General features: G+C 36.0%; 1 protein-coding gene across 1 annotated transcript in view; it reads left to right on the top strand.

Moving 5' to 3' along the window:
- LOC131681697 (uncharacterized) overlaps positions 1–21,871 on the top strand; it is a 145,233-nt gene that overhangs the window by 50,154 nt on the left and 73,208 nt on the right. Inside the window, exon 2 of the mRNA XM_058962667.1 lies at positions 5,732–5,783. Coding sequence (XP_058818650.1) covers positions 5,732–5,783 — 52 coding nt within the window. The remainder of the gene's footprint in view (positions 1–5,731; positions 5,784–21,871) is intronic.

Below are 21,871 nucleotides of genomic sequence, written 5' to 3'. Positions count from 1 at the left end.
CTAATTTCCGATCAACTATTCATTTTTACGGCAATGTTTTCTCGACTAGATCTGTTCGCACCCTCTCATTCTGTTCGCACCCTCTCATTCTGCGGTCTAAGGACCAAATGTCATCAATAGACTTAGAATCGCGTGGAGGCATGAGATAGGAAACTTGTAAGAATTTTGCTATCCCACCGTTTGACTACCAGAATGGATGGGAGAACAGTAATACTAGCAAATACCGACTACCATAAGAGCGGTGCAAATTTGAACGAGTGACGTAGAGTACTGCACTGAAAAAAGGACCAGGAGTGCGATTTTACGAAGTTTTAGCTTCCGATGGCCCTACATTTTCTGACAAAGTGAAGTTCTTGAATGTTGAGATTTTTATTACTGTTTAGAAAAGCAAAAGTATCATAAAGCTAGTGTCAGGCCTTCATGAGACCTCAAGAAGTCACTTTTGGAGGTATTCGTAAATGTAGATTTGTCGGTAGACGGTTCCAAATATAATAGAAAAATACCTAATTTAACACAACTACAGATCACTTGCAACATAAAAAGCTTTTTGTGAAATTCGACAGCTCCATCTTAGGCCAATTCAATAAATTTCCTGCATGAAAGTTTCCATTTTTTAAAAACGGTTTTTAAGCCAAAGCTTTGGAAGTTAAACCTTGGCGTGGAAGTGCCGGTATATTAATATATTCTGTTACTTAGTGTAGAATTAGATTTCGTCATTTACTACTAATATACAACCGCCAGAAGAAACTTAAAACGTTGGTACACAATCAAGAAAGGCGAATCAGAAAAGGTATATGTCAGTGATTCACTAAATACAGACTGGAAAGAGGGTAATATGGAAAACCTTAAGGTCCGCCCAGATTAAGTCTTCGGTACGGAACAAAACCTCGGCCTAGGAACTCCTAGCATGTTGTTAGTCGCCTCTTACGACATGGGAGCAGTTCCCAGAGGTTCTATTCTTGGTTGAAATAGTGCAAAAAGATTTCAGCCCGCCGGACACCACACGGCTTAATAGAGTCAGATTGTTTGTTAACTATATATAAAGTCGCAAGCGCACAACACTAATAAACCAACTTGAGTATTCTGAGTTCAAACATAATTTTTCGTGAACTAGACGAGAAATGATGAAAAATTACGTTTTTGGTTTGCTTCTAGCAGATCTGGGTCGACTTTTATGACCGTTTGAAGATTTTCACAATTTTGGCCAACAAAAATTGATTTTTATGAGAAAATGTGATGTTTTTCCTTTAAAACGGTGTAGGGTAAAGTGCATATTTTCACCATACTAAGCAGGGTGCCTCACTAATTTATTAATTTCTCGGCCTACAATTAATGGAATGCGTAAAAATTGACATCAACAGCTTTGCTTCCTTGTTAAGAACCAATATAATAACACAAATGCGCTGAAAACATTGTAATTCTCGTGTTTGAGCGCAACGAAAACTCGAATCGAGTGCCCCTATTGTTGCGCTATAATTTGACTCAATGCGTTGAACAAAGATGGCAGACACTGCTCTAACCAACGGCTTCAAATGGTTAGGGTGATAATAGAAACATAGCGAAAATGGGCTCATCACCCTATCTCAGGATCCGCTCAAATTATATTGAGATTATGTGTGTTTTTTTATGCAAAAATGTCTGAGGAACACGATGGCATTAGAATTTTCAAAATTAAAATATATGTATTGAGAGAAAAATTAACTTTTAATATTTAACTAAAAAATCATATAGTTGTCAAAAATTAATATTTTTTCTAGACTCCTTGAATAAAACGGGAGATATGAGCAGAAAAAAATCAAGGGTTTTGGCAATTTGTCAAAACCCCCCGTGCTCCCATGACCCGAGGGGTGGTTCAATTGACACAACAATTTGAGTTTTAATACATCGGCCCTAGATGAACGTGCAGGAGACACCGGAACACGTGGCCTTTGAATGCCCTAGGTTCGAAGAAGTTCTTAGGGGTATACCTGGTGTAACAGTTGACAACATCGTCGAAGAGATGTGCCACGACGAGCATACCTGGGACGCTGTCAACAGAGTGGTTACGAGCATACTCTCCAAGCTGCAGAGGAAGCAGCGAAGGGACCACCAAGAAGCCACAAATCGGGTTTCGAGTGAAATTCCGCCGTCGGGAGAAACCTACCGCTCGATTTCGGGAGAGTCTCTCTCGCTGGGGAATTCTCCGTCGGAGTAGGCTAGATTCATCGTCGGGGACTAGACTGAGTAGTTTGCAAAAAAGGAAGGGGGGAGCTGAATAGCTCATCGTGGAAGTTGAGCGAAATGGAACGAGAGGGCTCAAGAAATTGTAGTGCTAAAACCACAGAAGAATCGGTATCGAGAGAAGAGACAAGACAGCACCAGTTGCGGGCCGTCGGGTCACCAGCGAACCACCGGAATCACCGAACCGACCTCGACACCTGGCCGGTTGGCTCGGTTTCAGGGGAACTTTTCTCGCCAGGGAATTCTCCGTCGGAGTACGCTAGGTCCGCCGTCGTGGACTAGACCGAGTAGTTCGCGAACAAGTCGGGAGCTCAACGAGTAAATGGCGCTGAATTGTACCAGAAGGGAGTTGCGGTGCTTTGGTTTTTACACATTTTTCCCGCTTCAGGGCTTTCTTGAAAGTTTTTTATTGCTCTAATAAAAAAACACATGCATACATACATACACACACAGACATTTCCGATCTGGACGAACTGAGTCAAATGGCATATGACACGCGATAAGGTTGACGATTTTCAGAGTAATTGCATAAACTTTCTATATGAGAAAGGCAAAAAGGGATGTTCACGTGAATCAACAAATCTCTTACATAAGATCCGACGTATATTCGATTTGTTAATCGTATATTAACACATTACATATGTATCAAAAACCTATGGTTCAATCAAGGTATCTCTTTGGGTCATATCAGCAATAAAAGATTATTTCAAAAATCATGGTGTTATCGGATTATGTGACCGTGTGATTATATAAGTATATTGGAGATAGAAAAATAATTTTTAAAATGAAATTGTGCTCCCTTAGCGGCGTCCTTAATCTGGTGGTTGCAGAAGTCAAGGCACTGGGTTCATAAGTCAGTGCATGACTTATGCAACCCAGCAATCACTGGAATACATAAATAATACTAAAAAAAAGTATTATACCTCGTTGAGGTATAATAATCAATTGATTCCAAGTTTTTGTATGAATACCAACACATAGTAAGCTCAGATTATAGGCAGGCTATTTTCTCATGGTCGGGTAGCGTTAGTGATTCAACAATAATGCATTAGTTTTATTTATATAGTGCATACAAATCCTCCAATACACGCCAACGATGTTAAATGAGTGGTTGAGTATTCATGGCGAACAAACAACAAAAAATACGCCAAAGTAAATTTTCATTATATTTTTCAAATTAGTAATAATAGGATATTAAGTGATATTGGATCATGACAATATCATAATTATATAGTCTTATAGTTATGGATTGTATGCATTTCATTTCATCGTTGCAATGTATATGTTGTAAATTGTGGATCAAGCTTTACTTATCGATCTAGAGAGTTGAAACACCTTGTTTCAACTCTCCTCGATGATGAACTTCTAGTCTGATGGCAATGTTATAATCATATTACCGTTCTCGAACTAATAAGAATAATCACGATTCTTCTTTACTGATTTAACAACAGTTCAGCACCTTCTCAGTTTATTAGTTATGGGTCCTTTATAGCCACATAATATGCATTTGTTCTAATTGTTTACTCCTATCAGCTTCTGAAGTTTGGAGCGAAGTGACTATAATTTAAAATGAACCAAATACTACCGATATGAATACCAAATTACCTGTTTTCATAAACCCGTATCCCTTATAGTCATAAATAGTATCACTCGTCATATCGACTATTTTAATCAATGCAGAATGTCCTAGGGGAAGAGGTGGAGAAATAATATATAACCGAATCAATGAAAAATGGCTATCAAATTTCTTGATTTTACAGTTATAGTTAACTAGTGGTTAGGTAAAGAATCTTACTATTATTGCTGTTAGGATCAGTGCAGAAATTCCTGCATATGTGGCATAAATCTAACAATAATTTTGAAAACAAGTGTCAATTTTTTCAAAACAAAAGTCAATGTACAAAGTGAAAAATAATGATGAAAATGCATTTTAAGGAATTTTCTTAGTGTGAACGAATAAAAATGACACAATTGTAACATTTGGTGCTTTAGAAAACGTTTTGATAATATTTAAAATAATTGGTTACTTCTGTCAACTCACATTGGTTGCTGTTTTAACTTAACAAAGAGAACACGGTTTTATAAATCAATATATTGATGCTTTGTTATTGATTTGTACCATTTATTCTGACGTAATTTGATAAAGCATAAACAGTAGTAAAAAAATTAAAAATAAGCAATCATCGAATGACAGTTTTTGTTGATTTATTTATTTTTTGATCTAATAAAAACAAAAAACTGTTTCAACCCTGCTCGGTCTCCCCTACTGGACCCCAGTTTAACAAATCATGAAGTCGCCCGCAGAAGCATCGCGGATGTATTGTGTAAGCACGTTTGTCGCGATTATCTTGGGGACCTGACCATTAAACTGCCCAGAAAAATGATGATTTTTTGAAAATTCAATCGGCCCACCCCTGAGTCGATTTCTAGTCCCACCAGGAGTACTTTCACCAAATTTGAAGCAAATCGGACTAGTCTAACTACCGGACCAACGTGCCTGAAGTTTGTATGGGATTTTTCAAAAACCCACTAGTTCGTATTTTCGCCGCTAGGTGGCACTGTGTGCATTGTAGTATCATTGTAAGTGAAAATAAGAAAGATAATTCAATTGTCTACAACTTTGACGAAGACTGCTAGTCAATCCGGCTTTGTTAAAAGAAGTTGTGAAACTTTTAACGAAGTGATGTGTGAGTCGGTTTTGCATGGTTGTGTATCAGTACTCGAGTCCCACGAACTATACATTTTTGTGAAATAATTTAGTTAAATAGTGTATTTACAAGAATTGTAGTAAATAATACTATTTATGTTTTGATTAGAAAATTTTAGTTTCATCTGTGACCGCATAGAGGGCGCCAACACTAACTTTTCATAGAAGAGAAATAGAGTATCATAATGTTCGGAAGAAATTTCTATCACTCTCCGTTGAAAAGTTAGTGTTGGCGCCCTCTATGCGGTACCATGTGAAACTAAAATTTTCTAATCAAAGCATGACTCGTATTATTTACTATAATTCTTCTGAACATACCATTGAGCTAAACCTAAAGATTATTTCACAAAAATGTTTAGTTCGTGCGAATCGAGTACTGATACACAACCATGCACTGTTAGGCCCCATGCAAAACTGACTCACACATCACTTCGTTTATAGTTTAATAACTTCTTTTAACAAAGCCGGATTGACTAGCAGTCTACGGCAAAGTTGTAGACAATTAAATTATCTTTCTTATTTTCACTTACAGTGATAATACGATGTATACAGTGAATCAATTGAAGCGATTGTTTTTTACGGATGTCCCATCAATGCTAGATTTTGGTTGCGAGATATTTACCGAACTTAGAAAATGTCAAGCGGTAATGATTAGGAATTAAGAAAATTTTAGATAACTGGAAAAATCGAAGTCTTTTTAAAAAGGTCAGATACCATTGAACCGATAAAACTTGAATTATACCGGTCGTACTTCAATTCTGTCTCGGTTGCGATTGTTCATTAACATTTAATCTCTTATTTCAGGTGCAACTGTGGTATCCTGGCGCGTCAACAATCAAGAGCAACTCTTTGTAAGGTATGCCACAGACAGAAATACTAACTATATGTACATTGGAATGATATTTAGACATCGGCATAATTTGCTCTCATTGGAACATTTTAATACTCGAACAAAACGACTGAACATGGATTCGTCGCATTGTGACTTCCGGAGAAAAAAAAACTAGTTATGATGGCAGGGTGGCAGCTCTTGGTGAATGATGATATTACAGCGTTGCATATCGACGAAATACACGTAGCTTTTATCATCTAATATTTCGTTGGAAGCACACTCCGCAGCACATGATGAAAGGGCAATCATTTTTTTTGTGCCTCAGCATAAATAACTAGACGACGACATGCGGTGAGCAATCGAAATATGCTGGTACAGAGCACCTATTGCGTGTAATAGTGCTGGACCGTACGGTGCGATAGTTTTGGTTCGAGCTTTTCCATCCGCTGAAGTCTGCACAGAGCAGGTGTAAAAATTTAACGTTCATCACAATACCGTACAACGGCGATGTCTGCTGTCCATTGGTACGTTAATTACCTACGAAGTACAATGTACAGCCCGTAGGTGACTGTGTGGCTTTGCCTACGATGATGGGGATGATTGCTATGAATTCAACTAACGAAAGAAAAAAATGGGTATATTCGAAGCTCTTCATACTTCAACAATGATAGGCTTCTACAGCATCAATTTGGGTCTCTGTTGTCCCCATTTATTGAATTTATCGACTCTGGAATGTTGGATGTTGGAAAGCCAAACAAATAAATTTAACGCATTTAGCGAGGTTACGGAAATTGGACTCAGTCTCAATATGAGTGATGTTTAGTTCAAGTTCGAATTTTTTTATAAGAAGTATTATTTAAAAAAGTGGTATCCCGAAGCATTCACATCTAACTCGTATACGATAATCAAACAGACTGAAGAAATGTTCGAAGTCAGCGTAGCCATTTACCCGACCCTAATTGAACGTGTGCGTTCCGAGAAGGAAAAAAATCAATGCTGTTTTTTTGCTGGAAGCAAATATTCGGTTGTCTGTCACCTTTGGGGCTGGGACTAATTAAAATCGTCATCTGCCTGAAAAATCCTTATCCATCATAATTAGCATTAGATGCGTGTTGGTCAGCGCTGGCAGGTTTCATGGAATCCTTTTTTGCGTTTCCATTTGCCTATAAATTATTCCGATAAATGCTACACTACCACAGTCAACATACCGTAGAGGATTGTCCGCAAAATAAATGTGTCATGAATTGTTCCGGTTTCACTCCAAGGTTATTTGGGAATATTTTGAAGGATTGCAAGTTGATTTGCTCATTCTAATTATAAATTTACAGAAAGAGAAAGGTTTAGCTGAAACTGATGATTTGATGATCAGGTTATGTTGCGCCATTTTTTACTCCAAAATAATGCTCTAGTGAATTCTCAACGTTTCCCATTTCGTCCTTTAAGGAAGTCTCATCATCAGTGATTTTTGAAAAAAGTGTTTTTTAAGAATTTTTTGAACATGAAAACAACAAGAGAAACAAATTATTTTTCGCGATTTTTTTAATATACCTATATTTATCTACAACAATTTATTTTGACTGTCAAAATAATTAAATATGGCGGATTATAACCAATCTCGCGCAGCAGCAGGACAACTTAAACTCTGTGCAAGATTCAATCTGTAATTTTTACCAGCAACAACAAATTTAAATTCTGCCTTATTTAGAACCTTTACTGCACAGTATAAATTATTATGGAGATTTAAAATTTAAATTTTTATTATTTTAGTTATTTTTCAACAAAGTTTTTCGGCCTTAATTATGCGTTAATTACATTGTAAAATAAAGTTTTTCGATTAACTTTTAGTTCAATCTGTACACAGTTTTTTGGTAATTGGTCACGGAATTTTGAAAAGCATGGTTTTCATAAAATGGGCATTAAACTTTTTAGAAGGAAAAATCAAATTTAAGGAAACTTACAGGCATGAGATGTTAAACAGCTATATTTACTGTGAAACATTGCAAAAATATTCTCTAATAATTCTAACGATTAAAGCAAAAAATTGATTTTATGAAGCGATCCCCTTGCGTTCTACTATCTAGTAAGATATACGGAAAGCTGTCATATGTGGCAAATAGTGTCCTGGGATTAGGATATATGGTCGGTGTTTAGTCAGACCGGGCTAAATCGCAATACATCAAAAACGAGATAATGATTGCATTGGTTAAACAAGCTACATTTGATTTTTGCCAGATTTGAAATATGTAACAATAAACAAGAATTATTGCAAAAAATTATTTTCAATCATAATGTAAAGGATGCTGCGATTCAAACTTTAAACTCGTTTTTCTCGAAATCACTATTTTGTCACTTAGTCCGGTCTGACTTAACACCGACCATATGTCCTTCCAAAATGCTTCTTCAGTCCTCAAATGAAATCAAATTACATAAGCTAAAGATAGGGTAAAATGCCTATTTTCACCTAATAAGGTTATAAATTTCATTAATTACTAAAACACTTTAAACAAATTTGCCGTAGACACGCAAGCTCTCTTGTACATTCTTCATTGCACGAGAAATCCAAATGTAAACTTTAAAGTGCTCCTGATAAAACGGTTTTATTTCTATAACTTTTGTAGTCTTTTTTTTTACACTAAAGGTTCCTTTGGACAACTTGAAGATTATTTTAGAGTGCAAAATTTGCTTTAAAACACCAACTACTAAACTTTTTTCGTTATAAAGTTTGAGAATTTCATTATAAAAATATAACTTTTTCAAATAACAATATCTTCGATTAGGACACTTAACATTAAATACCGTTGCTGTCATATGAAATAGCATGTTTTATAGTATAGATCACAAAAAACTGCAAATACGATATTTTTTATATCTCAAAAAGTATGTATAACTTTATAATTTAGAGGTTCGGTAAATTGAGACAAACTGTTCTCCTTCAAAATATCTGAAAGTATTTCTAAAGTTATCTGAACTGAAAATCAAAACTGCAAAAGTTATATATATATATATATATATATATATATATATATATATATATATATATATATATATATATATATATATATATATATATATATATATATATATATATATATATATATATATATATATATATATATATATATATATATATATATATATATATATATATATATATATATATATATATATATATATATATATATATATATATATATATATATATATATATATATATATATATATATATATATATATATATATATATATATATATATAATTTTTTAGAAAGCACCCCAATTTTTTTTATTAATTTCATATAAAATGAAAAGTACAAGATATAGAGTTCGACAAAGTTTTCTGTTTTGTCTTTCTTCAATTTCCTGGAAGACTGGGAAGCTCTATCTCGAACCATTAAAAAGCTAATTTTCTTATTTTAATAAAATTTGAACCACCCTACTCACAATTTAAAATAATAAAGAAGTGTTGTAAAGCGCAAAATTTCATCATGAAAACGAAACTACACTCAGGTTTTTTTTACGTGGGGGATACAGGCCGCGTAAATGAAAACCGCGTAAATTTCAAAATCCGCGTAAATGAAAACCGCGTAAATTTCAAAATCCGCGTAAATGAAAACCGCGTAAATTTCAAAATCCGCGTAAATGAAGACCACTTAAATTTAAGAATCCGCGATAAAGGGAACCTCGTTGATGGATACCGCGTAAATTCCAAAATCCGCGTAAATTTCAAAATCCGCGAAAATGAAAACCACGTAAATTTCAAAATCCGCGTAAATGAAAACCGCGTAAATTTCAAAATCCGCGTAAAAAACCGCGTAAAAAAATACCGTGCAAAAAAAACCGCGTAAAAAAAAAACTTGAGTGTATATCTTTTCTATTGTCCACCATGAAAGTAATTTTCAATTTTTTCCAAACTATAGCAGCTACTATTCAAAAGATATGTGTTGTTAAGTGTTTATAATATAAAAAAGTGATTTTTTTAATCAAATTTGAGAATTTTTAAAAAAATATCACTTACGACATTTTTGTTCAATTGTAGCTCGAGTCATGGCCTTATATATTATTGAAAATGAGTTATCTTTTGTTTGCCTCGATGAGTGATATTGGTATTCCAAAGAATCCTATTTTTAGCGAAAAAGTCCTCATAACATTTCAACGATAATAGTTAGAATGCCATGAGATAAATTATTCGCTTTAAAACAATCTTATATCTACTACCGTTTTAAATCAATAACGAAAAAGTTATTTGAATAAAATAGTTTTTTCTAAGAAACACTGTAACATTTGATTTTAAATTTGTTGTAAAATGATAAGTATGAGTGATAAAGCTTAATTGTCTTCAGCAAACTTTTCTAAAATTTGTCGTTCTGCAACTTCGCTGAAGGTCGTTTGGCTCTAGTTAGAACGATTAAAAAGTTAATTTTTTGAGTTTGGTGAAATAAGAACTGGGTTACTGTACCCTAATTCATCTTAGCTCCTGTATTCATCCCACCCATTTAAATACATTAGTGTCTGCTATATCTATTCAATACATTAGGTCAAATGGAGGGATGGATAAGAGTGCGTTGGACTCGACTTTTTGATCCGCTCAAATGCGAGTATTTTACATTTTTCAAAAGCTGATTTTAGATGTTACTGTTTCTTAGAAACGAAATAAGGCTGCTGATACCTACACTCTTAGAAAAAATGAGAATTACATTTGACGTAAATAACGAAGCATGTTCTGATATGTAAAATTGAATATTGTGATTATTTTGATGTAAAACTCAGACTGAATGACCAAAGAAAAGCCGAACAACTCACATTCTTACATGAAATGAAATGTAAATTTATGTGAATTGGGACGCTCTTTTATGTGCATCTGGCAAGATGTAAAGTTACAAGATTTTTTTTGCTGTGTGCTTTAGCGCAATCCAATCACTGCATACCGAGTTACAGTCAAAATATGCGAATCCTGATTAATGAGATGAATAAGGGCTCGTCTATCCTACGAAAACTTTTCCATAGACTTTATATGCTAATATGCTAAATTTGACTTTTGGACATTCTGTGGTCCAGAATGAAATTTCGGCAATATTTTTTTAGTTTTTATTAAAACGAAACAACTTAATTTTATCGTGAATTTCAGAAAATTTTCGTAGTTTGTGAGTCCCTCCTTAGGGTGGTTCTAATTATTACCAAGATCAAAAAATTAACATGTTGATCATTCCAATTAGAGCCATACTACTTACAGTGAAGTTATAGAACGACAAATTTCAGAAAAGTTAGCTGATTACATGTAAGCTCTATCTGTCATACTTTTCATTTCATACGAAATTTAAAATCAAGGCTTAGAGTGTTTCTTTGAAAAAAAAAGTTTTATTCATATAACTTTTGCGGTATTGATTTAAAACAGAAGTAGTTTTCAGGCAACATTTAGATTTTTTAGAGCGAATAATTTGTTTCATGGCATTACATATCTAACTGCACTTTTTCGCTGAAAATGAGGTTTTTGGAATACCAATATCACTGATTGGGTCAAACGAAAGATAATTATTTTTTAACTTCGAATTATAATTGAGCAAAAATGGCAATATTCTTATTCTTCTGAATATTATTTTAAAGTTTACAAAATTAATTTCAGAAAATCCTTTTTGGAATTTACATGCACTTCTATCTTTTTAATAATAGAAGCTAGATTTTGGTATGTTAGAAGAAAATGTTCGTCTTCCAAAACTTTACAAATCATCTAAAGGGAAAAAATTGAAAACTGCCAAAGTCATATTAAATTTACCAAATATGTTCAGATTACTTTCACGGTGGATGATAAAAAAGTTATACTTTCGTTATCACGGTAAAACTTTGCGCTGGCGAGATGGACCGTGATCGGTCTTAGCCGTCTAAGAACAAAAAAAATCCGCTTCACAAGACTTTTCTATTATTTGAACAAGTGGGCAATGTGGTTCTAAATTTAATTTAGCATGAAATTTACCTAAATTTTTTATTAATGATTATGTGTATCCAGTTGCATCACGGAGTGCCGAAAGTTTTACAGTACCACATTAAAATTTCGTTTTTTTAAATTGTTCGATTTTTTTTGGTAAATCATGTCTCGGTTGAATAGCTGGGACCTATTAGAAGGCATTTTGATCATGAGCACGGTCATCCATAATTTCAGAGGAAAATATCGTCGTGCGGCATCTCTCCCATACAATTGGGAGAGATGCCGCATCAAAATTGCGGGTGAGAGGCCGTACTCGAAAGCGGAATGTCATTAAATGATCATTTGCGTCAGGTATAGATTATTAATAGATATATCCACAAACTAACGGACCTAACACAGTGACATATAGGAATATGAGTCTATTTATCTATAAATTTAAACGGGCGATATATATCTAAGCATTAGTTACTTCGGTTTATTCTTTAAAGTTTTAGGCACTAATTTTAGTAAACGCATTGATTTGTAGTGATGTCAATCTTGGGATAAAAATAAAAATTTCGACGAATTGATGCTTTTTAAAATGAATCTTTCAAGAACAAACAAAAGTTATATACATACATTGTTGGAAGAAACAATCAAAAACTGCTTTTAAGGAACCCAGTGCGGTAAAATTTCAAGGCATTCATTTGAATACGAACAAATCAAATTATTCATTCACATCTGCCAACCCTTCTTCTCACTGCTGGTTCGCATGTGAGATGGAATGAATTGACAGGTCAGAGTGAATCATTCCAGCATTCACTATATTCGCTCACGCACTCACACCCATTTAAATAAACATGCGTTCATTCAATATGCCATTCATGTTCGGTTTAATACTCTTTGCCTGTCAATTGAGTCACCCATCATTTCATTTGAAGCAATTGTCCATTTTCAATTGACTTCGTCTGCGATTCATCAAAGGAATATTTTCAAAATGAAAGGTTTAAAGCGTAAAAACGAACACGGGAAAAGCTTTTCCGAAATCGCCGCTAAGTTTATTCGTCGAGACGGAGAGCGAGTATTTTGTCGGATACTACATACTTGATGTAGTAAACAAAAGCAATGACATAATCAAGAATATTACGAAGGTTCCCAAGCGTTGCAAAAACGTAAAGTACAAAATATCTTTCGATTATCATCAAGCCAAATATCCTCCGGTGTGGTGCCAAACTAGATGGGGAGGCATTTACAAAATGTTGGAATGTTTTATGGATCAGAAAATGTTCTCTCAACTTGCCGAAGAATTTTCTGAACTAGGTAAAATTGACCTGATATACAGTGCTCAGTGATTAGTGAATTACTAAAATGTTTGTTTTAACGTTTCCTAGATCTTTCGTCGAGCTGGGATTTTATCCAGAATTATCTGGAAGCCTTCAAGCCATGCTATATCTGTACGAAAAAGCTGCAGGAAACGCACACATCACTGAGCGACTTCTATATGGAATGGCTGACGACCATATGCTCTGTTGGAAAGTTAGAAAGTAATCCGTTTACTCGCGAATTAACGGAAGCTTTGACATCCCGACTTGAAAATCTCCGCACTTCCATGGCTTTTAAAATGGCCATATACCTCGACCCCCGTTTCAATTATGTCGATTCGAACATATTTACTGGTGACGAGAAAGACACATTCAGGTATTTAAATAACCATTCATTATTTAAAACTGTCATTTTATATAGTATTCCACTACCAGAGATTCGTTATACAAACGAGAGAGAGAATTAAGAAACTGGATCCTCACTATTCAGCTCAGCCGACATGGTCTAGTAACACGTCTGTAGTCTCCGATGAAAGCGATAATTTTATTACCGCGATGTTTGGTGGGTCGCTTACTACTGTTACTTCAAACACAACATTCCAACACAGTTACAAGCACTCCAAGCTGAGCAACGTCAATACACCAAATACAACGTATGGGATCATTGGATGAAGCGAAAAACGAGCCATCCTGAACTATCCGCTGTAGCATATGTGGTGTTGTCCGTTCCCGCCACCCAATGTACAGTAGAGAGATTGTTTAGTGCCCTGGCGTTAATACTTTCTCCCCATCGTTCCACATTGGCAGAGGACACGCTTGAACATATTCTTCTCATTAAATTGAACAAGGATATATATGAACAAATCACTTCTACCTCAAACTGGAACACATCCTTCCACGAAATAAAGACTCCAAATTCGCAGTCGAGCCTAGAGCTTGACTAAAGTATTGCGTATCGTCACACGTCGAAACTTCTGTATATATATTTTTAGTAACCATGTTAAAGTGAATTATCCACAATAAATTTTCGTTTCAATATGAATGGACATACAATACAGAAAAACTAATAAAACAATAACATCACAGGCACAATTTTATTTTAATTCTATTTGCATCATCACTTGAACAGGTAACACTCTCTGCTATTCCTCTTAGGACCGATTTCTTCACCCTCGCTTAACGCTTAAGCCAGCTTAAGGTGAACCGGGTTTAAACGTAAAGCGAGGATGAAGAAATCGGCCCTTAGAGTTCAAAGAAAACAAAGCTCCGATCAAAATAACATATTTTTTCATTTAAGAACATTTCCTTAGAAACATACAATAAACGACCAGCTGCGCCTGATTGATCTGAAAAAGACGTATAAAACAGCCTGTTAACATCGCTCTTTCAACATATCCATGACATTCACTACTAACCACAAGTACAAAGTCGTTCAAATCATCGACCGAATGAACCCCCAGCGGTATTTTGGGCTCCTTTCCATCCTTTTGGAAATCTTCGTGATGTACCAGTCTCCCAATCATAGTTTCCGTTGAGTTTCGCTTCTGGGTATAGGGCCGTCATACCGAAGCACTTGGCATCGATAATATTTACGTCGCATATTGCACATTTTATTTCCTGAACTAAAAATCCGCCCCGTGATATTTGGCATCACGCCTATCTCTTTCCCGTAGTACATATGAGTTCAACGATAATTAGTCAGCTTACGAACAAAGTGCAGTGCATGGTGATCGTATTACCCATCCTCGAGAACATCTTCACAAGACACTTTTCACCGAAAGTTCGTTTTAGCTCCAGCATGTGTACGCGTACTGCTTCTGGTAAATGGACTCGTACGGAAAGTACAGAAGTAACCGATAACAAAATATGTACTCACTCGCGTTTGTATACATTTTAGTGACGAAGTTCGACTAGGTGCAAAACTTTTATACTTCACTTGCGTATCTGCACTTTTCAGCACAGCTACCAGCTATAGTTACTATATTCATAGTTAGGCGGAGACACTGATCGGAGCCAATTGAACATGTCAAATGGCGGAGCCAATCGAGCATGACGTCACATGATATGTTCTCTTTGGATGTATATGGAAAAGGTATTGTGATTATGGTCATAATTATTTTACTCTTTTCTTGTGTAATCGAGTGCAGAGAAACGAAAAGAACAAGATTTTTTTTGTAACACAAAGAGATATTCGCACAAGTATGAAATCATATCATCAGATCTACGAATTGGTTTTCCATTCGTACATGTGAAGTTCTTACTCACGACGACAATGAAATCATTAAGCTAGAGCTTGAACATTGGCATGGGTTGCCAGTGTTTTCTTCCTGGAATAAGAGCTGCCAGTTTTCCGGCTTTTGTGTCCGCCTAACTCTATATATAGGAACTCTACTACCAGCTGGTCAATTTGACAGATACATCGGTTCGTTATCAATATGGTGTTATCCGCAATAATTCTGAAAAGTGTGAACACGAAAGTTTCATCGGTTTGCAAAAATAACTTCAAACATGTTTAGTAATCAATTAACGTAATTAGCTAAATTAGGAGGACTTTTGCGATTTTTTAAAACACATGCATCAAAAACTCGCCTTGTTTACATTTGGTGACTTACACCTGATTGAAAACCTATTCGAGATTTGACCTACACAGAGAAAAAAATGGTAAAAGTGTACTGCGTTAATGTGATTAAACGTTTGGGTTTGGAGTGAAGTTTTTATTAATTAAAATGAAAACGCTTTGAAAACATTATTTAGATATTTGTGCTTCAACATGTGTGAAAATTCTTGAATAAACCATATAATTTTTTTGTTAGTGCGATGCTTCAGTTCGCATCAAGTGCTAGTGTACTAGCGGCTTAAGATTATCGTTTATTTGACAGGTATATTTTTCGTTTGCAATTACGTTGTACACAGAATGAACTTTCGGTCACATCATTTCGTTCCTTCACTGACTTTCATAGGATCAAAAGCTTCAAATGAACACAAGCTTTCAGTCAATTGAAGATGAATTTTAATATTTCATTCGAGGAAGTGCATCAAAGTCAACCGAGTGAATAGTGACAAGTGCAAACTGAATGGTTGCCATTCTCATAATCATTGAATTATTTCAATTGATATTGAAGAATCACTGCACTGAAGGAACCCCTACCAGTATATCGCTCGTACAAACATATAAATAAATAGTACCCTTAATTATGTTACTCCAACTTAACCGTTACACAAGGTTGAAAAAGAAAAATATTTTTAAAATGTTGAATAAAAAAATGGTTATAGAAATGGTATTACCCTCTTAAGAAAAGTGAAGGTGCTGGCCGATTTATAGGTGTAATCAAACTTCATGAAACTCAGCTGAAGACCCTTAATCACAAAAACATCAACGATAGCTGAAAAAACTTTTGTTCACCATTTTTCAGTTTGTGACCATGGTGCGGCATCTCACCCGCACATGCGGCATCTCTCCCGCAATGACCTTTTTTTAAAATGGTCATAGAAATTTGATGAATTTTTTTTCATGAAACAAACTATTTCACAGTATTTTCGAAACTTGTCGCAATTGATAAAAATGATTTTATCAAATATTGAATGGTTTACTTTGATGCAGGATGTGCGGCATCTCTCCCCAAATTACCCTACCGGGCTTAACACCACATGGTAGGATATCAGTAGTCGATTCCCACGATTTTTATAATTTTTCGAAATAATGGTTTTAGCCAAATTATATGTTTGAAGGAATTATTATATAGTATGAGCCATGTCCTTAGTAGACAATTTTAGTTTCACATTTCACCGCATAGATAGCGCCACCATTAACTTTTCAACGAAGAGAGGAACATGTCTATATTCTATCTCTCTATGGTTAGTGGTGCCTTATTTTCTATGAAATGTGGAATTGAAATTTTGTAGTAAAAAGATTTGTACTAAAATACTTGCAAAACTACTATTTTGCCAAACCCAACCATTTTTTTTCACAAAAACTAACGTTACCGCTCCGGAAGTCGCGCTTATGGCCCACTGAACGAGCAGCCGCTGGTGTCCTAGGACGATTTCGCTAGATTTTCAGAGCAGCGTGCACTCAGTGCACTAACGCGACTGCCGGAAGGTTAATGTGAATTGAGTACTGCATCACTACCCTATACTGTTAAGCTCCGTGTAAAATTGGCTGTCGTGAGAAGTTCTTCTACCGAAGCTGGATTGACTACCAAAGTTGTAGAGAATGAAAATATCTTTCTTGTTTTCACTTGCAGTAATGATTCGATGCATACAGTGCCACCTAGCGGTGAAAATGTGAATTGTCGAAAAAAACCGGTAGTTAGACTTGTCCGATTTGGTTCAATTTTCAAGCAGATATTCCAGATGGAACTAAAATCGACTCAGAGGTACGGCGATTGATTATTCGTTTATTTTTCTGAGCAGTTCAATATACATCGTAAATAGCCACATAGTTGCCTTATTTCAAGTTTTTGAATTCCCGTGGGTTACTATTTTAATAGTTGATGACGGGAACACAGGGAGAACACTATAAGATCACAATTTTCTTTCTATTTTTCGAACAGCAATATGCGATCTCAGCACTATCAAGCTGTTTGTTTTTTGTCGAGGAGTACAAACGAAAGAACGTACGTTCTCATTATTTTATACATCGTATTGAGCAATTTCTCCAGAGTTAATTAACAATTTTCAAGGGAAATGTATTGTATGTGGCTGCAAAGTATCAATTACCACAGCATCTACTATTTTTCACGATCTATGCTAGTTCCAATAAAAATATTTTTTACATTTTGAGTTTAACAACATACTTTTTCATACAGGTACAATAATAAAATACTAACAAACTATTGAGAATTTAAATTGTTTCCCTCGAATATTCGACAGTTTCGAACAATTATTTCCAACAAACCACAAGGATCTTCCCGCCATTCGCCGTACCGTTTCTGAAACTCGACAAAACTTCACTCCATCATCATGTCTGGCTATCTGTCCGCCCCTCTAACAGAACAACAGCCGCATCGACCGACCGCTCCATTGCCATTCATAAGCTGCAGAATGGTGAAAATCTGTTTTTTTTCTCTCACATTTCTCGCGAAATATTCTTTTCCCCATGACGACGTCGACGACCACTTTGCAGGCAGTGTGCTGTTCGTAGAAAGGATCAACCGACGAACGAAACGCGAAATGCTTGAAAAAAAGTTGAAGTTTCCAACAAAGGAACAAAGAGGAACCGTATACGTACAAACGCACATAGCGTGCAGCGGAGGCCCTGGCCGTTTCCAGTCGAGAGGGTGCGGCGGTTTCCGGAGGTGACTAGGAGGACTACAGCGACGACGATGCCGCCACCGCTGTCGCTGCCGTTGGTTGCCACACCGAGCCAGCATGGTGAGAGCCTAGTTTTTATGAGCTTCGTTTTGCAGCTTCAAAAAGCGTACACGAAACTTTAAATGAAATGAGTTTTCATAGGTACATAATTGGAAGGAAGGGACCACGCCAAGGGACGCGGGGTTGCAAGCTTTTTTCGCGGGAACTTTTTTATAGAGCCCACAACGGAACTACAGGCAAAAGCACCACGAACAGAGCATTTGCACCACGTTTTCTAGCAACAACGTGTCAATACCGGCAGTGCTGGATGCTAGAGTGACTCAAAAAAGGATATCTGCGTCAGCCTTTATGTAGACGACGTTTAGAGAATGTAAGCTCGAATGAGCAAGCGATTCCGGATGCTATCGTATAGGATACTGTTGGTTATTTACTTATAGTGTCGTAGATTGCAGACCAGTTTCGCACTATATCTGCTTGTAATTGTTTAACAATTCGTTTATTTGACACAGCTCTATCTTTGAACTTTAAGCAGCTGTGAGTCTATTGTGTTTGTATAGTATAGAATTAACATATGCATATATAACTCATTAGAAAATTGAATGTGGGTGACCAAAGTTTACACTTCTTAGTCTAGTCTAGTCTACTGGAAAATTGCAGACGTTCGCCTACAATTTTTCTTGTCAATATTAATGTTTGTGGTACATATGATATGCGACACAATCATTAAAGCGGCCAGGCCAACTGTGCAGCGTGCAAAGTGAAGGTGATTCAAAATTATACGGGAATTAAATTATTCATTTAATGAATAATTTAATCAATGCACTATTTCAAACCTTGAATAAGGAAGAAACGTGGACAACCGTACCGACCGTTTCAATTTGATGGGGATTTGATAAATCGTTCAAAGTGACTTAACTAAGAGGGTTAATATCACTCCTTTGGTCCTAGGTTCCTGGGATGGGATGGGACAGAAGTATTTAGCCTTGTCCTGGCTAATGAGCCTAGGTTATAGCGCCTTTACTCGCACGGTGACCAAAGTTTAAACTTCTTATGCATAACAATCTCACGAAACGTGTATATCCATTTTACCCATTCGCACAACTTAGGTTTAAAGTTAATCCTGGCTCTATATTTCCGTAAAAAAAACTAAATGCGGTAGATCAAAAGTGCTAATTCTTATGTATAGAAGTCCAAGTTATCGTTTCGAAATAGTTAGAAGGACAGCGTGTATACCTATTTACCCCAATTCATCCCACAACTCAAGTATAAAGGTAAACATGGCTCTGCATTTTAGAAAGCGGCTGCATGCGGCTGATCAAAAGTAGTAATTCTTTTGAAAAAAAATCGGGGGAATCGAATGGAAATAGTTAGAATGACCGCACGAATCGTGTGTATCCGTTTTGCCCCAATTCTTTCCGTTATACAAGTGTGAAGTTATGCCTTACTCAACATTTCAGAAAGAGGCAGATCCAAAGTATTTGTTTATGTACACTCTCCAGCACTCGCGTGAATGGCTTCCCGAATGAGCAGCCGCTGGTGCTGAAAGAAGATTTCGCTAGAGTTTCTGAAGGTGTTGCACTAAATACAACGGCGCGAGTGCCGGAGGGTTAAAGAACCCAGGAACTCGATTGAACATAGTGAGAATGACCGCACGAGACGTGTGTATCCGTTTTACTCCAATTCCCCCCATATCTTAAGTGTCAAGTTAAACATGGCTCCACATTTCAGAAAGAGGCTGAATCCGGCTGATCAAAAGTAGCAATTGAGTAGTTTATGTCGGTTCTGCTTACATTATATGAAATGGTCCGCTTTTTTCAATATTATGGACACCATGTGGCAATATGCGTGAAACAAGAGCTTCTTTATGGCGACACATAAATGTCCGCACTATAAAATTACCTATTCCCAGTATAACACATCCAGAATGAGATTCGAAATGGGGACTGATTTATGTTGGAATTCCAGTTCTAATGCAATAACTTATACTGGATGAACCAATTTTCTAATCAGTTGTTACAATTGCACTGAAATTCTGAGACATTTCGACTGCGATAACAGGATCCAGTGGCTAAGTCTGCTATCTAAACAAACGAGGCAGAGAGTTTCAACTTTTCTCTTGGTGGAAACTACAGATGTGAAAGGTTGGGCCACACCTCTGTCCAACTAATGAATTTGATTCGTTAGTTGGACCGACTTACAGATGTCAACAACTCTCCCAAGGAGACGTTAGTAGTGTAATTTCATGTATTCACATTTCTAATAATTATCAGATTAATTGTCAAAGTAAATTTGATATAAGATTGTGACATTCAGATGCTTTTTAGTTGGACAACGGTCCAACTAGCGGAGGTCCAACTAAAAAGCGATCCAGTTAAAAAGTGTCCAACCACCGAATTACGACTGTAATAGGTAGAATGCGCGAACAGTTTTTTAAATTTTATTAGAAAAATTATTAATGAGTATTTAAATAAACTTCTACAAACTGTTCCCACATTTTTCTGCATCAAATGTGCATTTATTTTACAACTACGATATTATAGCTTCTCCGAAAACCCAACTTTTAATGTCTTTCTCATACATTTAAATTCACGTTAGCCACCTCCGAAGCAGCGCCATCTATTAAATATTTTTTAAAGGTATTACCTAATTCTAATGAAAAAAATCCGGGGATTACCTAATTCTAATGAAAAAATCCCAGTTCGTAGATTTGGGATTACAATATGTGACGATATATAGCAAGACGTTTAAATGATCAAAACTGAAGTACTTATGATCTGATAACGCCTGTTCAAGCTAGTTGGGTACGAACCAGTTTGCCAACTCATGCGTAATATTGTCAGAGCAGAGAGTTACATCTAGCACCTTTTCCCTGCCAGATCGTGCAAATGTTGGGCTATTTCCTTCATTAAACATTTGAGGATTTGTACTACTTAAGTATTCCATCAATTCGGTGTCTCTGAAAATGATATGATCTGCTTTCCAGATGAGCGAATTACCTGTCAAATCGTATATATTTTTTGGCAATCTTCTGCTTTCTATCTTCTTCAGGGACGTCGAACGGGACATTACTATTTCGATAGCAGCTGTGAGTGTAGGGCTCCCGTGCACTTAATTTCCCTACTATCTTCTGCCTTTCTACGCGATTCAGCGTCTTCTAGACTTTGTGCGTGTGTAGTCCTTGACTTTTTTGCACCGTGCTCAAAAAATTTACTAAAATGCAGTTTTTGCGCTACGTCTCTAACTGAACTGTAAGGGTTCCTCTTGAAAGCTTCGACTATCCGCTTCTGATCCTTCATTCTATGCGATGATCAATTTTACTAACTTTTTGCTACCTATCAACGGTTCATTGTGTACTGTAGCTTTTTGCTAACGGCACGGTAAGAGAGATCTGGATATTCTAGGAACGTGCGCATAATTTGTTTACGTTGCTGATGTTTTTCACTTCGGTTGCAAAATGATTTTACTAACTTACACAATGTAGACAATGCACATTGAACTAATTTCACCCAAAATTTCAATAAAAAATACCCTATGGATAAAAGTTATAGAAATATGAAAGTGATGCCATTTGATTCCGAA

The sequence above is a fragment of the Topomyia yanbarensis genome, chromosome 2 (genome assembly GCF_030247195.1).
Source record: "Topomyia yanbarensis strain Yona2022 chromosome 2, ASM3024719v1, whole genome shotgun sequence".
Classification (NCBI taxonomy): Eukaryota; Metazoa; Arthropoda; class Insecta; order Diptera; family Culicidae; genus Topomyia; species Topomyia yanbarensis.
Note: the sequence above shows the minus strand (reverse complement) of the source record. Positions and strands in the feature narration are given on the sequence as shown.